The 19,833-nt window shown below is 42.1% G+C and overlaps 1 protein-coding gene across 5 annotated transcripts in view; it reads left to right on the top strand.

Annotated features, from left to right (window-relative positions):
• LOC132124966 (serine/threonine-protein kinase BRSK2-like) overlaps positions 1–19,833 on the top strand; it is a 238,580-nt gene that overhangs the window by 114,255 nt on the left and 104,492 nt on the right. For all 5 annotated transcript variants that reach the window (XM_059536139.1, XM_059536137.1, XM_059536138.1 and 2 more), the window contains exon 2: positions 19,342–19,436. In XM_059536139.1, coding sequence (XP_059392122.1) covers positions 19,342–19,436 — 95 coding nt within the window. The remainder of the gene's footprint in view (positions 1–19,341; positions 19,437–19,833) is intronic.

Below are 19,833 nucleotides of genomic sequence, written 5' to 3'. Positions count from 1 at the left end.
TGGTTTTATTCTATGTAAGGGTGGTCCAACTCATGGTGGCGGCCATTTTGTGATCACATGAAGTTATAACATTTGTATAAAATATGAATAATATCCATCAAATATGGTTACTGTTTTTAATGATGTGTAGAGTTCCTCGCTGGGCCTGATGGAGAGATCTGTGGTTGATGTGTAACATTATGGCATTAATGACAAGATCTTAATGGAAGAGACACAGCACGGGCAAACCGCTGCAGTCACCACTGCTACACAAGCATGTCGACCGGTCCAAAAAAGCTCTGGGGCTGTAGCGCTAATCTGTTCAGCAGAAAAAATCTGCTGCTGGCCTGGACCAGGAGTCCCTGATCACACCCGCAGAGGCACACGACACACGCCGTATCAATGCACGCACAAACACGGTGTATTTACTCACACACAATGAGAGGTTAAAGCTCATCTGTGAGGATGAACCAGCATATGAAGCAACTCCTGGAGGAACTTGAGGAACATTTTGGGAAAGCCCTTTTCTAGCCTTTACAGGCTGTGTAGAGAAAAACAAAATAATGCGAGCTAGCATGTGGAGAAAGAAACCAAATGGCTACAAGCACCTCGTGAGACCGTGAACCCTGTTATTGATTCCTCACAACCCTTGTGTAATGCCACACTTCCATTGTCTTCTTCCAAAGAGCCATTTTGATAGAGAAATTGCCTGTGGACATTAGCACGATCATTAGCTGGAGCACTATATATATATTAGGGGTGTAACGGTTCACAAAATTCACGGTTCGGTTCGATACGATACACTGGTGTCACGGTTCGGTTCGGTACGGTTCGGTACGTTTTAGATACAGCAAAAAGAAAAAATTGGCAGATAAATTTCCTTGATTTTTAAAAAATGTTTTATTTATTAAAACTAACAAAAGTATGTTTTTTTTTTTTTACATTGAACAATGATGGAGCTATTCTTTACCCATCTTCTATAGTGTTTTCTTAGCAGCATACTGTATAAAACAAAAACAGCTCCTTATAAAAAAAAATGAAAATGTTATATTATTGTAGTAGTTATGAACAAATACAAAGATGTAACTTTTTATATGGAACTCTATAACTCTTTATATTGAGTGTGTTTTTACTCAATTGGTCCTCTATAGGGCTTATGTTTTTTGGAACAAAGCAGGAATTATGGTCTGTCTGAAATGGGCTCGTGAAGGAATATTGTAACGGGGCTCAATTACATTAAGCATGTTCTTAAAACCTACGTTTTCCACTACAGAGTAATGGGCCTTTCACACAGGACGTGGTATGCGCGGCGCTTGCCGCTGGGTTCAGCGTTGCCCTTCAGATACAACGAGATATGCGCTGCGCTGCGCTGCGCTATGGCGTAGGCGGAGTTTTAAAAACTTTTAGCGGGAGCTCTATCATAGTCTGTTGTTCCTTGAATGGAGATATGTCTCCATGACACAGCTTTCCTGACGATGTCCCTGTACTACCTCAAACTTGTATCGTACAGCTCAGGAAATTCTGACACACACAGTACTGTACTAGCCGTTCATTCATTTTGATTTCCGTGCTTGTTTTGGATCCTATTGGTCGCGCTGGTAATCGTCACAGAGCGCAGCGGCAAAAGTTGAACTATTTTGAACTTTGACCGCGGCGTGCGCACAAGCACGCAAATGATGCGCACCGCTGCGCTTGCGCTTTGGTCGACGCAGCAACAAAACGTCCTTGCGCGGAGCAAGCCATTGAGATGAATGGGTTTTATAGCGCCGCGCATACCGCGTCCTGTGTGAAAGGCCCATCGCTCACTCAGTACACGCTGAAGGCTCGTTGCAAAATGGCTAAGGCGTTTAACAGACCAGAAATAGAAGATCCTCCAATAACCAACAGGTCTGGTGTTTGGGTGCACTTTGGATTCCCTGTAAGCTATAATGGTGATGATAGAATGAATGGTAAATAGTAAGGTCTCATATCCGCGGCTATAATGTAAATGTAGCCTACCAATCGCCGTGGTGATGTCTTTTGCCCTGTTTGAATCCGTTGGAAATGTCTGTCTAAATGCTGCGGGGATAGTTTGTTTTGTGTATGTTTCTCCTTTTTTTCACACACTAAGGTGATGTCGGCGTAAATGAGTAGACATGTTTCAAGTATTCACGCTGGTGTTTTTTTTTTTTTTGTATTCCCACTGATGTACCCTAGATGCGACATATCGTTGTTTTTTTTATCCACCACTCTCTTGCCATCCCCATTATAGCTTACAGGGAATCCAAAGTGCACCCAAACACCAGACCTGTTGGTTATTGGAGGATCTTCTATTTCTGGTCTGTTAAACGCATTGGCCATTTTGCAACGAGCCTTCAGCGTGAGCGTGAGAGTGAGCATGTATTACTGAGTGAGCGAGCGCCTGACTGAGTAGCCTAACATAAACATATAAGTTGGTGTTTTTTTCTTCTTCGGGGGTGTCAGGGGCGTTGCCTGTTACGTCGTTTGGGTTATTGGGCTACCTTGTTGAACGCATATCATTATATTTCACAATTTTTTTTATTTTCCAAATATAATTAATTAGTCCAACGAACAGAACGAACGGTTCAATACAAATACGCGTATCGTTACACCCCTAATATATATATATATATATATATATATATATATATATATATATATAATATTTATTATGCTGGAATGTTGAGTTTAACCAATTATAACAGAGCTTATTTACATAGAGTATAGTGGTCTTTAATTTAAGTTTTATTAAAAACATTTTTGTCTCGTGTTTATTCCTTGACGAAAATGTCGATAGATTTTCGTCATTTTTTTATTTCGTTATCATCTTGTTTGACGTCATTGACGATAAGTATGACGTATATATTTAGTCAACGACATAAGCACCGTTTGATTTACAATATAAATGAACTTTAGAGAAAATTATTGGGTGAATTCAGGTAAATAGGGCACTGGTAACAACGCAGAGTGAAAAATGTGTAGAAAAAATTATAGAATATAGTATTTGGAATATAGTAATACGATTGAATTTATTTCCTGTAGTAGACAGAGATTAAACCTTACACTGAACATTTACCCACCTTATGTTGGTACGGATGACAGTAGGTGGCCCAGTTTGTCACGTGTGACTGCATTTGCTTCAACAACCAAACACTTGACTGTCTGCACACGTCGCCAAACCTGTCAGCAGAGGCTAATTGTCATTCAAATGTATGCATGCACCTCCTCAAAATTTGATCACCCCTAACGGGAGGAAGGTATCGTAGGGCTGAGCAGTAAAGGTATTTCAGCATAAATGACAGATGCCCACATGTATTCGTAAAAAGCATGTATTCGTACACTGCCGGGAAAAGCGCCAGCCCTGGAAGTTGCAGCGGCGACTCATTGTGCTTTTGAAGCAGACTCTTAACCTAAAAATGCTTTCGGCAAAACCCTGGCCACCCCATCAACCGAATTTAGAGAGAACCAAGATTTCCCGCAGCCTGTCAGTGATGCGTCCAGAGTGGGACGGGGACAGCGAGATAGGGCCTGTCAGAAAAACGCATGCTCCTGGACGACAGGCCCAGAGCATTGCGGATCTAGCGATGGAGAGAAAAAAAGAGGCAGTCAAAACACAGTGGCGGGACTCCATTGGGGCTTGTGCTGCCGTTCCACTCAGATCTATTTTTAATGCCTCAAACTCCACGTCAGCAAAAGGAATGCATAATTATAGATTCCTGAATAATTCATGAGGGGCTCATTTGAATAAGGAGGTAGTTATGGGAGCCACATCTATCTATCTATCTATCTATCTATCTATCTATCTATCTATCTATCTATCTATCTATCTATCTATCTGTCTATCTATCTGTCTATCTATTTGGGCATTACTAGTTACATGTAACGGAATTACATAATTCAATTCCAAAATAAATGTAACTTATCTGTTACAGTTACTCTGAAAAATGTGTAATTAAATTACTTATGAAAATTATTACAAAGGGGGTTACAGAATAGGACAGATACTTATCCGATTAACTGTTTTATTTCCTATTTAGGTATATTTATACAGTATTCGACCCTGGACCACAAAACTAGTCTGAAGACACTGGGGTATATTTGTAACAATGTCCAAAAAAACAAAACAATGTATGGGTCAAAATCATTGATTTTTCTTTTACGCCAAAAATCATTAGGATAAAGGGTAAAGATCATGATCCATGAAGATATTTTGTACTTTTCCTACCATAAATATATTATAACCTTATTTTGGATTAGTAATTTTTTTAAACTTTGCTAAGGTGATTTTCTCAGTATTTAGATTTTTTTGCACTCTCAAATTTCAGATTTCATATAGTTGTATCTTGGCCATATTATCATATCCTAACAAACCATACATCAATGGAAAGCTTATCTATTCATCTTTCAGATGACGTATAAATCTGATTTTCGAGAAAGTGACACTTATGACTGTCACATATTCTTTATTTTTTAAGGTTAACTGTTTGTTTGTTTGTTTTTTCTTTAATTTTATTTTATTTTTGTAAGATACCAGTGTTTCCTGTCATAGCTATGCAAAGATTTGATTTCAAAAACAGTGCCATAGCTATTACATAACAGTTTATGATTTGAAATCTGAATTTAAACTCTCAAAGTAAAAAGAGGTGTTAAAATCTGATTTTGTGATGGCTGTTCTTTCAAATTAAATTATTATCATCTTAATTCAAGTGATGAAGGATTTTGAAAGTCTGAAGTCAGCTGCGCCACGCTGATGTTTTCATTCAAATCAAAGCATAAACCACGTAGAAAACATATCCTCATGGTGCCGCTGACAAAGAACAGCATACACAGTTTACTTTCAGTGGATACTCTCTAAAATGGCGCCAGTGTGACGCGGAGGAGCCAAATTATTGAATGAAGTCGCTGTTTTTATTTTCTTTGCACACAAAAAGTAATCTTGTAGTAAAATTATGGTTGAACCACTAGTTGTCGGTTGATTAGTGTTTTTTGACAGCCTATGCCGATATCTTGGAAGGCAGGGGGGCCGATATAAAGCCGATATTATTTTTTAAAGTTATTATTATTAATATTTAAGTCATTATTCATTAGTCATTATATTTTAAATCATTTGGCAATGGATTAAAAAGTAAATGTGTAAAAGAAACATGCTTATACTTTAGATGACAGTATTTTCTTTTACAAATAAATAAATATTTAATACAACTATAATTAAAAAGAAAGTAAACACTGTAACCAACAGGGCACTCTGTATTCTGAGAAGTCTGTGTGCATTGGGCATCTTTGCCCAATGCAAGTTTGGAGCTTGGCAAGTTTGCAAGGTTTGAAATTAAATGTTCATAAATCATTCAAAGATTTGTTTAAATTATATAAACGTGTATTTGCTTAATGCTGATGGCAAACGAGAAAGTATTATAATGTTTGCCTTTCTATTACTAATAGGCCTAATATAAAAGCAATCGTTATAATACTTTCTGTATACATTAATTCCTTTGTTTAACCATTCTATCTGATTATTAGACAGACTTGTATCCGTATTAGACAGAACTGTTTAAGACGACGGCGAGAGAGAGTGTGAGCACTGTGTGCTCTGGTGCTGTCGCTCTCAGCACCATTAAAATAAAAGTCTCAGCTCGAACACAACGGCTAAGCAGAAAAACTTATCGGCCGATGTGTCAGCCTTTGCGATATATCAGTTGACCACTAATTATTTTACCGATCTCCTTGCTACGTTTTTGGACCTTGACATAAGTTTGTGTGAATATATAAAATGAACGATAACACAATTGGAGCTTCAGAAAACGTATTTCAGTGCTTTAGGGTGAAATAAAAAACGTCTAAAAAGAATCAGTTATTTCTGAGCAAAACTGAGGTCAATTTGCCAGTATGATCATAACACCAAGGGACCACTAGATAAGATATCCAAGCTAGTATCAACAATTTTAACTAAACATTATTCTCTTTTAAACATTTTATGATATTAAACATTACTGTTTCTGTTTCGCTATTTTAAAAGTATAGTTCATCCAAACTGAACATTTGCTGAAAATTTACTCATGCTCATGCTGTCCAAGATGTAGATTAGTTTGTTTCTTCAGAGGAACATATTTGGATGTCATGCTGTACTTCACCTTTAAGAAAAGTTTTTTTCCCAGTGTGCTGTGCTGTCAAATGTGGTTAAGCATGTACTGTTTGATGATAAGAAGCAAGCAGTCAATCGAGATATGTTGGTACTTCACACAGTTGTTGGTCTGAAGTTATTACAATGGCGACGAGTGATTAACTGCCAATACAACTGAAATATACCCATAAACACGATGAAAAGACGACTGTAAGCAAAAGGCATGGATAAAAGTTGCTCTGACTGGAATCACAGGACAGAGAAAATCACTGTATCTGAACTCCACCTGTGAGTAAAACGAGAGACAAAATATTAAATGCAGTGGGCGCAATGCAGCAACGAAAACCTAATATAACACAAAAGGTGAGATCAGTACAGATAAAAGAAAACTGCAGACCAAAGGACCTGGAGTTGGCTGCAACCTCAAGTACAGAAGATGAACGTCATACAAACACCTTCAAACATCAAACAACCAATGACAAAAGTGTGGATATCTCAACAACTTCTGGACATACTAATCGAAACTGGAGCCACGGTCAAACTTCTTGACAACAACGCCCATGACAGAATAAAAATGTCTACAAAACTGGAACCAACAAACAAGAAAATATTATCGTATGGCAAGCTTCACCCCCTTCCGCTGCCTGGAAAACCCCAGCCCAAACCCAAACATTACGAAGGGCTTTGGAAAATTAAGCCACACATTGATGACACTGTCTAACCTATCATCCAACCACATGGTCATATCCCTTTCCACATCTGAAAAAGGTGGAGAAAGAACCACAGCTCCTTGAGGATCAAGGCATCATAGAAAAAGTAGAAGGTCCAACACCATGGGTCTTGTGCCCAAGCCCAAAAATACAGAGAAGATATGTATCTGTTCTGACATGTGCTTGTCAAACCAAGCTGTGTGCAGAGAGACACACATTTCTCCAACGGTAGATGACATCATCCAGGATCTCAATGGTGATGCAGTGATGTTCTCTTAACTGGACCTCAACTCAGTCTATCACCAACTTGAACAAGCACCTGAGTCCAGATGCATCACAACATTTTCAACCCATGTTGGATTGAGACGATTTACAAGGCTCATATTCCTGCAGGGAATCCCTGGAGTTAGTCATTTCAGTGACGACATTCTGGTGTATGGCACCACAGCAGATGCCCACAACAGATCTCTTGAAGCAGTCTTTCAAGGATTGCATGAAAACAACATGACAATCAACTAAGACAAATGTGAATTTCACAAAACATCCCTGGAGTTCCCTTTCAAGGGAACTTCGAACTGCGTCCTCTGAGGGGACACTATGGGGAACACCTCGTCGTGACCCGTGTCTGAAGCATACTTTGAAAAACACCAACGTGTTGGCCGGCGACAGCCTCTGATGTCACTACCAGCGCGACTATAAATATGCGCCCGTAGGACCCGTCACTTATCTTCTTCGTCTTCAGTTGACTGTTTTGTTTGAAGCGTGCATCTGAGAAATGACCAAAACGGTAAGAGCGATCTATTACTGTTTTCACCATGGCTTCCACTAGCAAGGCGTTTAGACAGTGTGTGCATCCGTGTCAGAGTTATCTGACACCCGATGACACACACACTCTTTGCGTCTCTTGTTTGGGCGAAGAGCACGCGCGCAATGTCCTTGAGGGGGCGGTCTGCATGCACTGCGAGCGTTTCTCTCTGAGAAAGCTCCACTCTCGTTTGTCTCTCTTTTCGAGGAAAGAGGGACAGCCATCTGGATCCCGCGGCTCAGGTCCCACCGTTGCCGAGGCACGGAGGAGAATGAGCTCGTGGGGATCACAAATGGATCTCGCTGAGGAGTGTAGAGAGGGACCTTCCCTTTCCCACTCTCCGGCGGCGAACGAGAGCGAACTTCGGGAGGCAGATGTGGTATCATTAACCCATTCTGACACTGAAGTTAGTGCTCTGCTGGGTTCTACCCAGGAAGAGCAGGAGATGTCTGAGAGTGGTGAAGAAGCTGAGGCTGAGCCTTCTCAATCCTCCTGTCCCGCGTATGAGGAGCTGTTAGAGGTTATGGATCGCGCCACGGCAAAATTAGATTTGCCATGGAAGCGTGCCAGTAATGTGGCGCCACGAGGTCGCCTCGCTGAGCGGTACTTGTCTGACCATAGCCCTCCAGCCCAGGTGAGCCTTCCATTCTTGCCTGACTTACATGCAGAAGTCGAAAAGGAATCGAAGAGGCCGTTTTCCTCTCGCATCCACCGGTTTCAGCATACGAGCTATGCTAATATCGAGGGCTTGCATGAGAACGGCTATGAGAGGATGCCCCCTGTAGAAGAGACGCTGGCTTGCTATCTTTCTGTGGGGCAAACATCCTCTCTTAAATCTCCCGCTTTGCCATCTAAGCCCCTCCAAGATACATCCCACTTAAATGGCAGGTCATACGCGGCAGCTGGTCAGGCTGTGGCTTCACTGCACACGATGGCGGTGCTCCAGGCCTACCAGGCTGACCTGCTGAAGGACCTGGATACAGGTGAGGGCCTTTCACCTGACCAGGTAGCCGAGCTGCGCCGCACCACACACCTCTCTCTCCGAGCTACCAAGCAGGCCGCCTCCGCCATGGGCAGGTCTATGGCGGCCATGGTGGTGACGGAGAGACATCTGTGGGTGAACCTGGCTGACATCGGGAAGGAAGAAAGGGGGTTTCTTCTCGATGCTCCGGTCTCGCCTTCTGAGCTTTTTGGTACCTCTGTCGAGATGGTGGTCGGGAAGTTCAGGGAGGCAAGGGCGCGCTCAGCGGCCTTTAAATCCTTCATTCCACGAAGGTCCAGGTCAGAGCCCGAGCAACTCAGGGGTCCTGGCCCATCTAGATCTGAGGGTCGTAGAGGGGCGCAGAAGGCTAGTGTTGCGGCTCGCGCTCCTCCCCCGCCTAAGGGCAGGGGCAAGAGGAACCGCGGGTCACGGAGCGGTAAGCAGGGTGTGAGGGACGTGATTCAGACGAGGCAGGGTCCTCGCCCGGGTCAGAGCGGTAGGATGTTTTTAACCTCTGTTTTTTGTCCTCCCCTGCCTAATTCCCCTGTAGCCACCAGCTTTCCACCTGATCGAGGTTAGGTGGACAGTCTCTCACATAACAGTCTCCTTCCTGGACCTATGATGTTTTGGTTGGTTCTATGTTCATAGCAACCACCTTACTGACGGTCCGGACCAGAAGGGGGCGCCCCGCAGCGGGACTCCAGTACAGGAGGGTGGGTGAGTACGTAACCCTTGCTCTACCTGTTTATGGACGTTATGTTGCTGGTGGTTATATGTCTACTAACAATCTCTGTGAGTTTCCTTTACAGTAGCTAGGTGGCCAAAGAATTGGCACAGCACTGCCGGGAATTCCATAGATGTCCGGCCAGGTCACCCTGAGGGGCCGCCTGGCGCATCCGGGGAGGTGGTGGTTACGGCAAGAAGCTCTGTATTTACTGCCTCAGGTGATGCTCCCCTCGCCTAGAAAAGAGGGTTGGGGCTCACCGCTCCCGTGCGATCCAGCGCCTCTGTGATGCTTGGGAACCTCTCTGTACACACGCTTGCCTGTGTACTTTCTCAAAACCACATAGTGGTCAGTGTGCACGTTAACGCTTTGCGCACTGTCTGAAATCCACGTAAAGTGGTAAGTGTGCACGCATGACTTTGCGCACTTTCTAAAATCCTTTACGGTAGGGGCTACGCGCTTCGCTTCGTTCCCTTTCTTATGATGATTAGCCCTGGGTTCCATGGGCTTCATTCAACCAGTGTGTCTTTGTTATACACCTCAAGCATCGCTTCCCTCAACATGAGGGGCTGGGTGGACTCCCACATATTGTGGTTATCAGGTGGTAGGCTTCACCAGGTCTCTCTGAAGGTGAGCTCCCACGTTCTGTGGTTGCCAGGTAGTAGGCCTCACCAGGCCTCCCTGGAGATTTAACTCCCACATACTATGCATTTCCACGGGGTAGCATATTGTGGTTTTCAGATAGTAGGCTTCACCAGGTCTCTCTGAAGGTGAGCTCCCACGTTTGGTGGTCGCCAGGTAGTAGGCCTCACCAGGCCTCCCTGGAGATTTAGCTCCCACATACTATGCGTTTCCACGGAATAGCATATTGTGTTTTTTTTTTCAGATAGTAGGCTTCACCAGGTCTCTCTGAAGACGAGCTCCCACATACTGTGGTTGCCAGGTAGTAGGCCTCACCAGTCCTCCCTGGAGATTTAGCTCCCACATACTATGCGTTTCCACGGAATAACATATTGTGGTTTTTTCAGATAGTAGGCTTCATCAGGTCTCTCTGAAGGCGAGCTCCCACATACTGTGGTTGCCAGGTAGTAGGCCTCACCAGGCCTCCCTGGACATTTAGCTCCCACATTTTGTGCGTTCCACTAAATAGCACATTGTGGTTTTCAGATAGTAGGCTTCATCAGGTCTCTCTGAAGACGAGCTCCCACATACTGTGGTCGCCAGGTAGTAGGCCTCACCAGGCCTCCCTGGAGATTTAGCTCCCACATACTGTGCGTTTCCTAAAAAGCGAGCTCCCGCGATTTGTGGTTGTCAGGTAGTAGGCCTCACCAGGCCTCCCTGGAGTCGAGTGCTTTCAGTTTCCACTGAGGTGGTTATCTGGTAACAGATAGTAGGCCTCTCTAGGCCTCTCTGTAGGTGAACTCCCACATATTGTGGTTATCAGGTAGCAGGCTTCACAGGCCTCTCTGAATGTGAGCTCCCACATACTGTGGTTGTCAGGTAACCTTTCAGTACACACGCTAAGCCTGTGTACTTTCTCAGATCCACATGGTGGTCAGTGTGCACGTTAACGCTTTGCGCACTGTCTGAAATCCACGTAAAGTGGTAAGTGTGCACGCAAAACTCTGCGCACTTTCTAAAATCCTGTATGGTAAGGGTTACGCGCTCCGCTTCGTTCCCTTTCTTGGGATGATTCGCCCCGGTGTTCCTTGGGCTTCATCCAACTGGTGTGTACTTATTGTACACCCCAAGCCCCCTCAACTTGGGGGGGCTGTGTGGGCAATTCTCGGGTAGTTCAGCAGCGCTCCCCTTTTCTGAAAGGGTCACCTATGAGCATGCTGCTCGGAGCTCGGAGTCTTCCTCTCTTGGGAGACTGATTCCCAGTTCTTCAGAGGGCTCCAGTACCACATACTGTTTGAGATGCTCTGTGAGAGCAGGCATCCTGCTGAGGCAGGGGCTGAGGCCTCCAATTGTTTTGCTCCCGGGCCATTCTTCTACGAGCTGCTCTGACAGAGTTCCACGAGAGCCCCTCCTTAGAACAGTATTTGTAAATCCATGTTATGGTAAGTGTGCACGTGAAGTCTTTGCACACTTTCTGAAATCCACATTGTGGTAAGTTCGCACGCTAGTCTCTGCGTTCTTTCTAAAAACCCTAGATGGTAAGGGCTTCGCACTGCTGCTTCGTGCCCTTTCTTGAATTGGTTTAAGCCCCGTTCATCTTGGGCACCACTCCACCTAGGTATCCTCGGATACCTATCTAGAACAGGGCGCCGCTACTAGAGTGCTGTGGGGACAGCCCTTTCGGCAAGTTTTGCGAAAGCTAGCAGCAACCCCTGTGTGACAGGCAAAGACTTGGTAGAGGAAAGTGCCAGGCTCTTAGCCGTATCCCTTTAAAAGGAATCTCTGTGATTCCAAGCCCTTAGCTCTACCCCGGGCCAGGGCCCTACAGGAAAAAAGTAAGTTGGGTATGTAGCTTAGGCCTTTGGCCGTAAGGGATAATGTCATAAGGCAGCCGTCAGACCGTCCCAGGGGCGACTCCCGGTGAAGAGAAAAGTGGTAGAGTTGGTACTTAGTGTTTGCCATGATTCTGGTCTGCACTCCCCTCAGCATGGCGGCGTGGGTATACTGTTCCCCATAGTGTCCCCTCAGAGGACGCAGTTCGAAGTTCCCTTGAAAGGGAACGTCTCAGGTTACGAATGTAACCATGGTTCCCTGAGAGGGAACGAGACACTGCGTCCTCTAGCTCCCTGCCATGCTTCGGACGCAAGCTTCACGAAGAAGATAAGTGACGGGTCCTACGGGCGCGTATTTATAGTCGTGCTGGTAGTGACGTCAGAGGCTGTCGCCGGCCAACACGTTGGTGTTTTTCAAAGTATGCTTCAGACACGGGTCACGACGAGGTGTTCCCCATAGTGTCCCCTCAGAGGACGCAGTGTCTCGTTCCCTCTCAGGGAACCATGGTTACATTCGTAACCTGAGACGTTTTTTTGGATATGTGTTCTCCAATCTTGACATCGCACCTGACCCCCAAAAATTGAGGCAATCACCTGTATGCCATCTCCACAAACCCAGAGTGAGTTAAGAAGCCTCCTAGGGCTGGCCAATTACAGTGCAAGGTTCATTCCTGACTACTCTTGACTCACACAACCTCTGAGGGAGCTAACAAAGAAGGACTCTGAGTGGCTGTGTAGTAAAAAGCAAGCAGAAGCACTGACAACCCTCAAAGAAAGACAGGTCAAAGCCCCTGTGATGAGCTACTTCTATCCTTAAAGAGAAACCAATGTCATTGTCAATGCCAGTCCTGTTGGCCTTGGTGCTATCTTGGCACAGAGAAACAAAACCACTTATCACACTAATATTGTTGCTTATGTAAGCAGGGCCTTGACCCCAGTTGAACAGAGGTACTCTCAGATGGAAAGAGAGGCTCATGCTATCGTCTGGAGCTGTGAATACTTCCATCTGTATTTTTATGGTGCTGAATTCAACATGATCACAAACCACAAACCTTAAGAGCTAATCTTAACAACACTAAATCAAAACCACCAGCACAAATCGAGAAATGGGCTCTCAGACTTACAAGTATAAGGTCATTTACAAAGCAGGGAAGACAACTACGGCTGACTATATGTCTCGCCACCCACAGCGCCTCCACAAGACCTCCATCACGCATGATGTTGACATAAAAATGCATGTCAACTTTATTGCCACTAACACAGTCCCTAAAGCCATGACACTGGAGGAAGTAAAGTCTGCAACAGCAAAGGACTGCCTTCTTCAGCATGTCAACAGGGAAGTCGTGGCCTAATGGTTAGAGATTCAGACTCGTAATCCAAAGGTTGCGAGCTTGAGTCTCGGGCCGGCAGAAATGGTAGGTGGTGGGAGTGAATGTACAGCGCTCTCTCCATCCTCAATACCACGACTGAAGTGCCCTTGAGCAAGGCACCGAACCCCCAACTGCTCCCCGGACGCCACAGCATAAATGGCTGCCCACTGCTCCAGGTGTGTGTTCACAGTGTGTGTGTGTTCATTGCTCTGTGTGTGTGCACTTTGGATGGGTTAAACGCAGAGCATGAATTCCGAGTATGGGTCGCCATACTTGGCTGTATGTTACTTCACTTTTACATCGCCCACACTGGTCAATGGCACAGACTTTATGATCACTTCACCACAGAACATAATCTGTCTGATCTGAAATCATTCTACACTCTCAGAGAGGAGCTTACTGTCCTGGATGACAGAAGTGTACTTCTGAGAGGACACAGCTTCGTTATGCCAAGGGCCCTGCAGCACAGAGCACTTGATCTCGCACATGAAGGCCACCAGGGTTTAGTAAAAACAAGACAGCTGTTAAGAGAAAAGACACGTTTCCTGGAATAGACAAGCAGGAAGAACAACTAATATCAGCCTGCATCCTCTGTCAAGCATCAACTACTTACAACAAACGTCAACCGCTCCAGATGTCAAAGTTACCTGAAGGTCCATGGCAGAATGTCTCTGTTGACTTTTGCGGTCCGTTTCCATCTGGTGACTGTCTTCTAGTTGTTCTGGATGAATACTCCAGATTCCCCTTTGTGGAGATCAACATCCATGAACACCATCAACATCCGCACATACAGTCATTCCATTATTGGACAAAATATGGATATAAATGTATCATTACATGACTTGCTCACCAATAAATCCTATGCAGTGAATGGGTGCCATCAGATTGAGAGTCCAAACAACGGATAAAAACATCACAATAATCCACAAGTAATCCACACCACTCCAGTCCATCAGTTAACTATGATGAAAAACTGCATGTTTGTAAGAGACAAAACTATCAAGGTGTTATAATTTTAAATGCTCACTTCTGGCCAAAATCCATAGTCCATAATTCATAACGCTTGATTCAGTGAAAATGTCCATTCCCTGTTGCCTCTCACATCAAAATCCACCGATGTATTTGTTTAGAGCTGTTTCGACTTGTAAAGGGTGCTGAATGTGTGCATATTTTTGTCCTGATTCAGACCAGACAACTTATTCACTAGAGAATGCAATATTATCGTGATTTACCTGGAAGCAACATTTTGAAGTAAAAAATGTCTCGATGGATGAACTGGAGTGGTGTGGTTTACTTGTGGATTACTGTGATGTTTTTATCAGCTGTTTGGACACTCATTCTGATGGCACCCGTTCACTACAGAGGACCCATTGCTGAGCAAGTGATATAATGATACATTTCTCCAAATCTGATGCAGAAACAAACTCATTTACATCTTGGATGGTCTGAGTACTACATCTTTGAGGGCCTGATGTACAGTGTATCATTTTTGAGTAAAGTATTCCTATATATATATATATATATATATATATATATATACAATGCATATATTTGTCTATATTAAGTCTTGTTGTATATAGTAGTAGGGCTTTCAGGATTGCTTTTTGCTTATTTACTCAAAAATTTAAATTACAAAATATGCCATCACTATAACTCAGCAGCTCTTCAGCCATGAAGATAAAATATTATGTTATATAAAAAAAAAAAAGTTTTGGTTTATCTCCTCAAGTATTGACAACTGCAACATATACATTAAGGCATACTGTATATTAACTCATGGGTTAAGGTGAATATTGTGTTTTTGACCATTTTATTATCGCTGTGGACTGGAGCTCTTTTAATTTCATTGATCGGGGAGGCACACAAAGACTGAAATCGATACGGAGCGAGCGGCCGCCCCGTCGTCAGTCATACCCCGAGACTTCACCAAGTGTTCTTGAATTCTGATGAGAGCAGATGAAGCGCACGTGAAGGGTTTCACCGAGCATTTCCCCCATCTCTTCTTTTTGATAAGGCCATTTCTTCTGCCCTTGGACTTAATGCACTGTTTCTTTGTGATAATGTCATGCGGTATGACGTCTGACTGTGATATGCTCTCCACATATATATTTTATGCTAATGTCTTTGTGTATTATAGCTAGCTGGAATAGGTCACAGCGCTCAAAGTGGATGACTCTTTTGCTCAAGTCTCATAAACAGAGGGCTTTGATTACGAGAAAGGACATTTTGAGTGATGTTTTTTTATTTTGGGGGGGTTGTTCATGTTTTGTCCTTATTATGAGGTTTTCTTTGTTTATTTCTAGCCACTGACCTCTGATAATTGGATCCACACTAATGGTTTTGCCCACACACACACACACACACACACACACACTGCTGGGTTTGCTGTCAAGTGTCATTATTGTTTAATTAGCTGTGGCTGACATTTGAATGATATTCCCTACTTTCTCGCACCTGAAGGGTGCAGGGCTTTGCTGTATAATATGTCCTGTTTGGTGCACCCTTTATCAGAGGTCACCAATTAGCAGTTTGCAGTCCAGATCCAGACCTGAGACTGGTTCTACCGGGACTGTGAATCGTTTATCATAAATTAATGTAATTATAGCAGGGTGTGTTTTCTCTCTCCACATGGAGAAGCTGAAGCTGATATGGATTATACATTTGGTCTATATAATTGTCATGGTGTACATTATATTTTACATTATTCATTGATAAATATCATTGAGGAGTCGCACCACTTGACATTTTACAGCCTGAACTATCCTTGCCTTGTCCTTATAGGTTAAATCTGATATTTTAACTTGACTTTATTTTTATGCATGTTTATGTGTGTTGGTTGATAGGGCTGTCGCGATAACCGCAATATTGTAATACCGCGCTATTGACAAGCAAAGCGCAGAGGAAAGATAGCAACCGCAGAAACCGCGGCAACCCACCGCAGTTTTTTCAGTTTTTTTTTTTTTTTTATGAGTCTGTGGCCTTCTTGTTTTTTTCAATTTGTCACTGCGCATTCAATGTTAAATAAATTAATGATACAATATGGTTACGACAAATTTTTTCGCGAGCCGTTGTAGCTTATGGTGCTTCGTTTGTTTTTAATAGGCCGGATGAAACGATGGGAGGCGCTCGATCTCGTCCCAAAACCTAATGTCACGTCGCCAGTTTGGGAACATTTGGGCTTTCAACCCAATGAAAAGTGCGAGCCAGCGAATATAGATGAGCCGATATGCAAAATGTGCTGCAAAAAGGTTCCTGTGACGCGACAATACATCTAATTTGAGGTCATCGGGACATTCTAAAATGCTTAACGTGGTTTAGCAGACCAAACTCACTAAACATCATATTAATAAAAATACTATTTTAGTATATATATAGGCCTATATAGTATACTTTAGTATGATTTTTAGTGAGTTTGGTCTGTTAATATCACTGTCTTAGTACATTAAGCCATGTTAAGCGTTTTAGAGTGTCCCCTGTCATCCAGCGCAGCTGCCCCCTCAAGCATCAGATCGCGCAGCAACATCCAAAAGACCAGCTGAGAACGGCCGACAGTTAGGAGTAGCTGAAGCCTTTGCGAAATCTGTAAAATACAGGCGTGAAAGTAGCATACTGCTGAAGTCACGGACAACCTCTGCGTCAGTGCCCATACCCAGGAGAGCGTGAGCAGATAACGAGCTCACACACGCTATCTGCATGAGGAGTGCATCGACTCCAGCGCGAATCCACTGTCCTGGTGGGCCAGAGGTGGCACAATAATCAGTCTAGACTTCCGCTGCTGTCCAAGGTCGCGCGCAAATACATGTGTAATACATGTTAGAACTCTTTGATTTCTTAAAAAAAAATTATTGGAAAACGCATGTTCTTGTTGCTGTTTGGCATTTAACAATAAACAAAAATGTTTTCTAAAACGTGTCTCTCTGTCAGTTAAAATAGCAACAATATATGCTACATAACTCAACGATAGAGCTTTGTATGCAGCAAAATCAGGATAAATTAGGTAGGTAAAAAAAAAAAACGGCGGTAATACCGCATATCGCGCTATTGAGCCACCCATAATAACCGCAGGGGAAATTTCTTAACCGCGACAGCCCTATTGGTTGAACACATGACTAATTTGTAGATTAGTAGATTTGTAATTTTAATAATAATTTTTCAAATATTTATAATAAAACTACTTCACTGCTTCAAATGTTTTCAAAAAAAATAGTACTAAAAGATGATGACAAGCTGCTTTAGCTTTTCTCAAGAAAAAAAAAAAAAAATATATATATATATATATATATATATATTTTTTTTTTAATGGCTTTTTTTTCTTAAGTAGGATATCACAACAGTTATATCACCCTGTCAAATTTGAACTTTTCATGTATTTCATATCAAAATGAATTTTAATGAAGCAAATAAAAACATGTTCAAATTAGAAAAGGCATATTTAATTAACTGTATGTAGGACATTACACTGTATGCTTATTTTTTATGTTATGAGTACACATTTTTACTTAATTTTTTTTAAAGAAATAATGATAATGATAAGATAATGACAAACAACTTTAATAGTAAATATTTATTTTTTATTTTATTACTTTTTCTTATCTAGTATATCAAGTAAATTGTCACCCTTATTCCATTTTATTTAAAAAAGATTTTTATTTAAAGCAAATAAAATTAATTGTTAATCAGAAAAGGTACAGAAGTAACTGCATGAATAGCATTTTAATATGTTATTGAATAACAATAATTCAGGTACTTTGATTAGTTGTTTCCTGAGAAATAGTAATCAAAGATAATGACGAGGTTTTCTTAAGTGTCAAGTGTATTTTTAATGAGGCTTTTTTATTATTAAATTATCAAGACAGCGGTTTTACTCTTATTTTTTCATATCAAATTTTTTAAGAGATGTAACAAAATGTAATGAAGTGTCTGTATGTGTATATATATATATATATATATATATATATATATATGTGTGTGTGTGTGTGTGTGTATATATATATATATATATATGTGTGTGTGTGTGTGTGTGTGTGTGTGTGTGTGTGTGTATATATATATATATATATATATATATATACACATTTATTTAATTAATTAATAATAATTAAAAAGTGTCATGTAATAGACCCTGTAACAGGAATCATGATAGCAGGGAACAAGGAATCAGTTTTTATTTATAGTGTATTTATAGTTAATTAGTTTTATTTATAGTGTATATTATAACATAATAGCATGATGTAACGTAACATAACATAACATAACATAACATAGAACAAAGAACAGTATTCACTGTCCCGTCTCCTCTTCAGCAGTGGACAGTTTTGCACTCCATCGTAAGACTGTCAAAACCCAGCCATTTGTCCACAGCTCATAAAGAGCCCTGAGTCCCATGAGAACAGAGGTTGTTCAGGAGTGTCTGTTGAGTGACATCAGGTACGAGGGTTTGTTTGGGATGAGGTGGGGGTTTCTTACACTTTAATACAAACCAAAAACATTCACAGCATCCTCTTTGCAAATCACTGCATTTTCCATTTACGCTCCTGTCAGTTTTCCGATACGCGTGCACCTTAGGATATGAAGCATTCATTATCTTGTCTCACGCAGGCGTCCAGCCTTCTCTATCTACCCAACAATTCAAACTCTACTGTGTGCGAGGCAGCAAACAACTTTGCTGAATCATCTTTGGTGGTTTTTGTCTCATTTGAAAACGCTTGCTCAACAATCACAGAAGGACCCGAGGTGTTTACGCTGAAGATTTCTCTTTAGAAAGTCCTTGAATGTGGTGTAGTATCGAGAAGCGAGGGGGAACAGGAAGCGTAAAGCCTGTAAACATTTAGCACTTTGACTAATGAAAGTGTTAAGCGTGTGGCGGATGTTTGGGATAAATGCTTTCCTCAAGCCCCCCTCCGTGCTGCTCGCGCTCCATGAACTCCACATCAAGAGTGATAAAGCAGGAAGGCCTTTAGGTAGCTGTTCGCCATCAGTTCCTCTCGCAATTTTGCTTACTGTATCTGCTGTACCTGACGCTGCTTGTCTTAAGATATGAATGAAGCATCTGGCAGATGTTTGTGTGTAACAGGAAATGGCCTGTGAGAGGGGTTTCCTGATTAAAATGTGAGCGAAAACATTGCTCAGCCATGGTGCAGACCAATGATTAGACTAATATTTTTCTTTTAACCTTTTCTTTCTTCTTTTTTCTTCTCTAGGTCTTGTAAAGCTCGGGGTCCACTGTGTCACGTGTCAGAAAGTTGCCATAAAGATTGTAAACCGAGAAAAGCTCAGCGAATCCGTCTTAATGAAGGTAAGTTTTCAGTTTTGCATTTTTGGTTTTACAGACCGGAATGGTTTCCGGTTCTTTATCAAATAAATAATTTGGTCAAAAATGACCATCCAGAATATTTACTCTTAGAAAAACTATCTTTCTTCCGTGAAACGCGAAAGGAGGAATTTAGCAGAATGTTAACGCTGCCCTTCTCCATGCATTTAAAGCGTATTATTATACTAATACAATAAAAGTTCTCTAAAGCTTTAAATATGACAAAAAGCACCATCGAATAGTCAGTGTAAATCATATATATATATAATATTTAAATATTATTATATTTTTTTTAAAGAAAAGTTCTTAAATGAAAATTCAGGTTTTTGATCTATGAATATTTACAAGTGATTTTATTTGGTGAAACAAAAGAGGAGTAATT

Source organism: Carassius carassius, chromosome 43, assembly GCF_963082965.1.
Source record: "Carassius carassius chromosome 43, fCarCar2.1, whole genome shotgun sequence".
NCBI lineage: Eukaryota > Metazoa > Chordata > Actinopteri > Cypriniformes > Cyprinidae > Carassius > Carassius carassius.
Note: the sequence above shows the minus strand (reverse complement) of the source record. Positions and strands in the feature narration are given on the sequence as shown.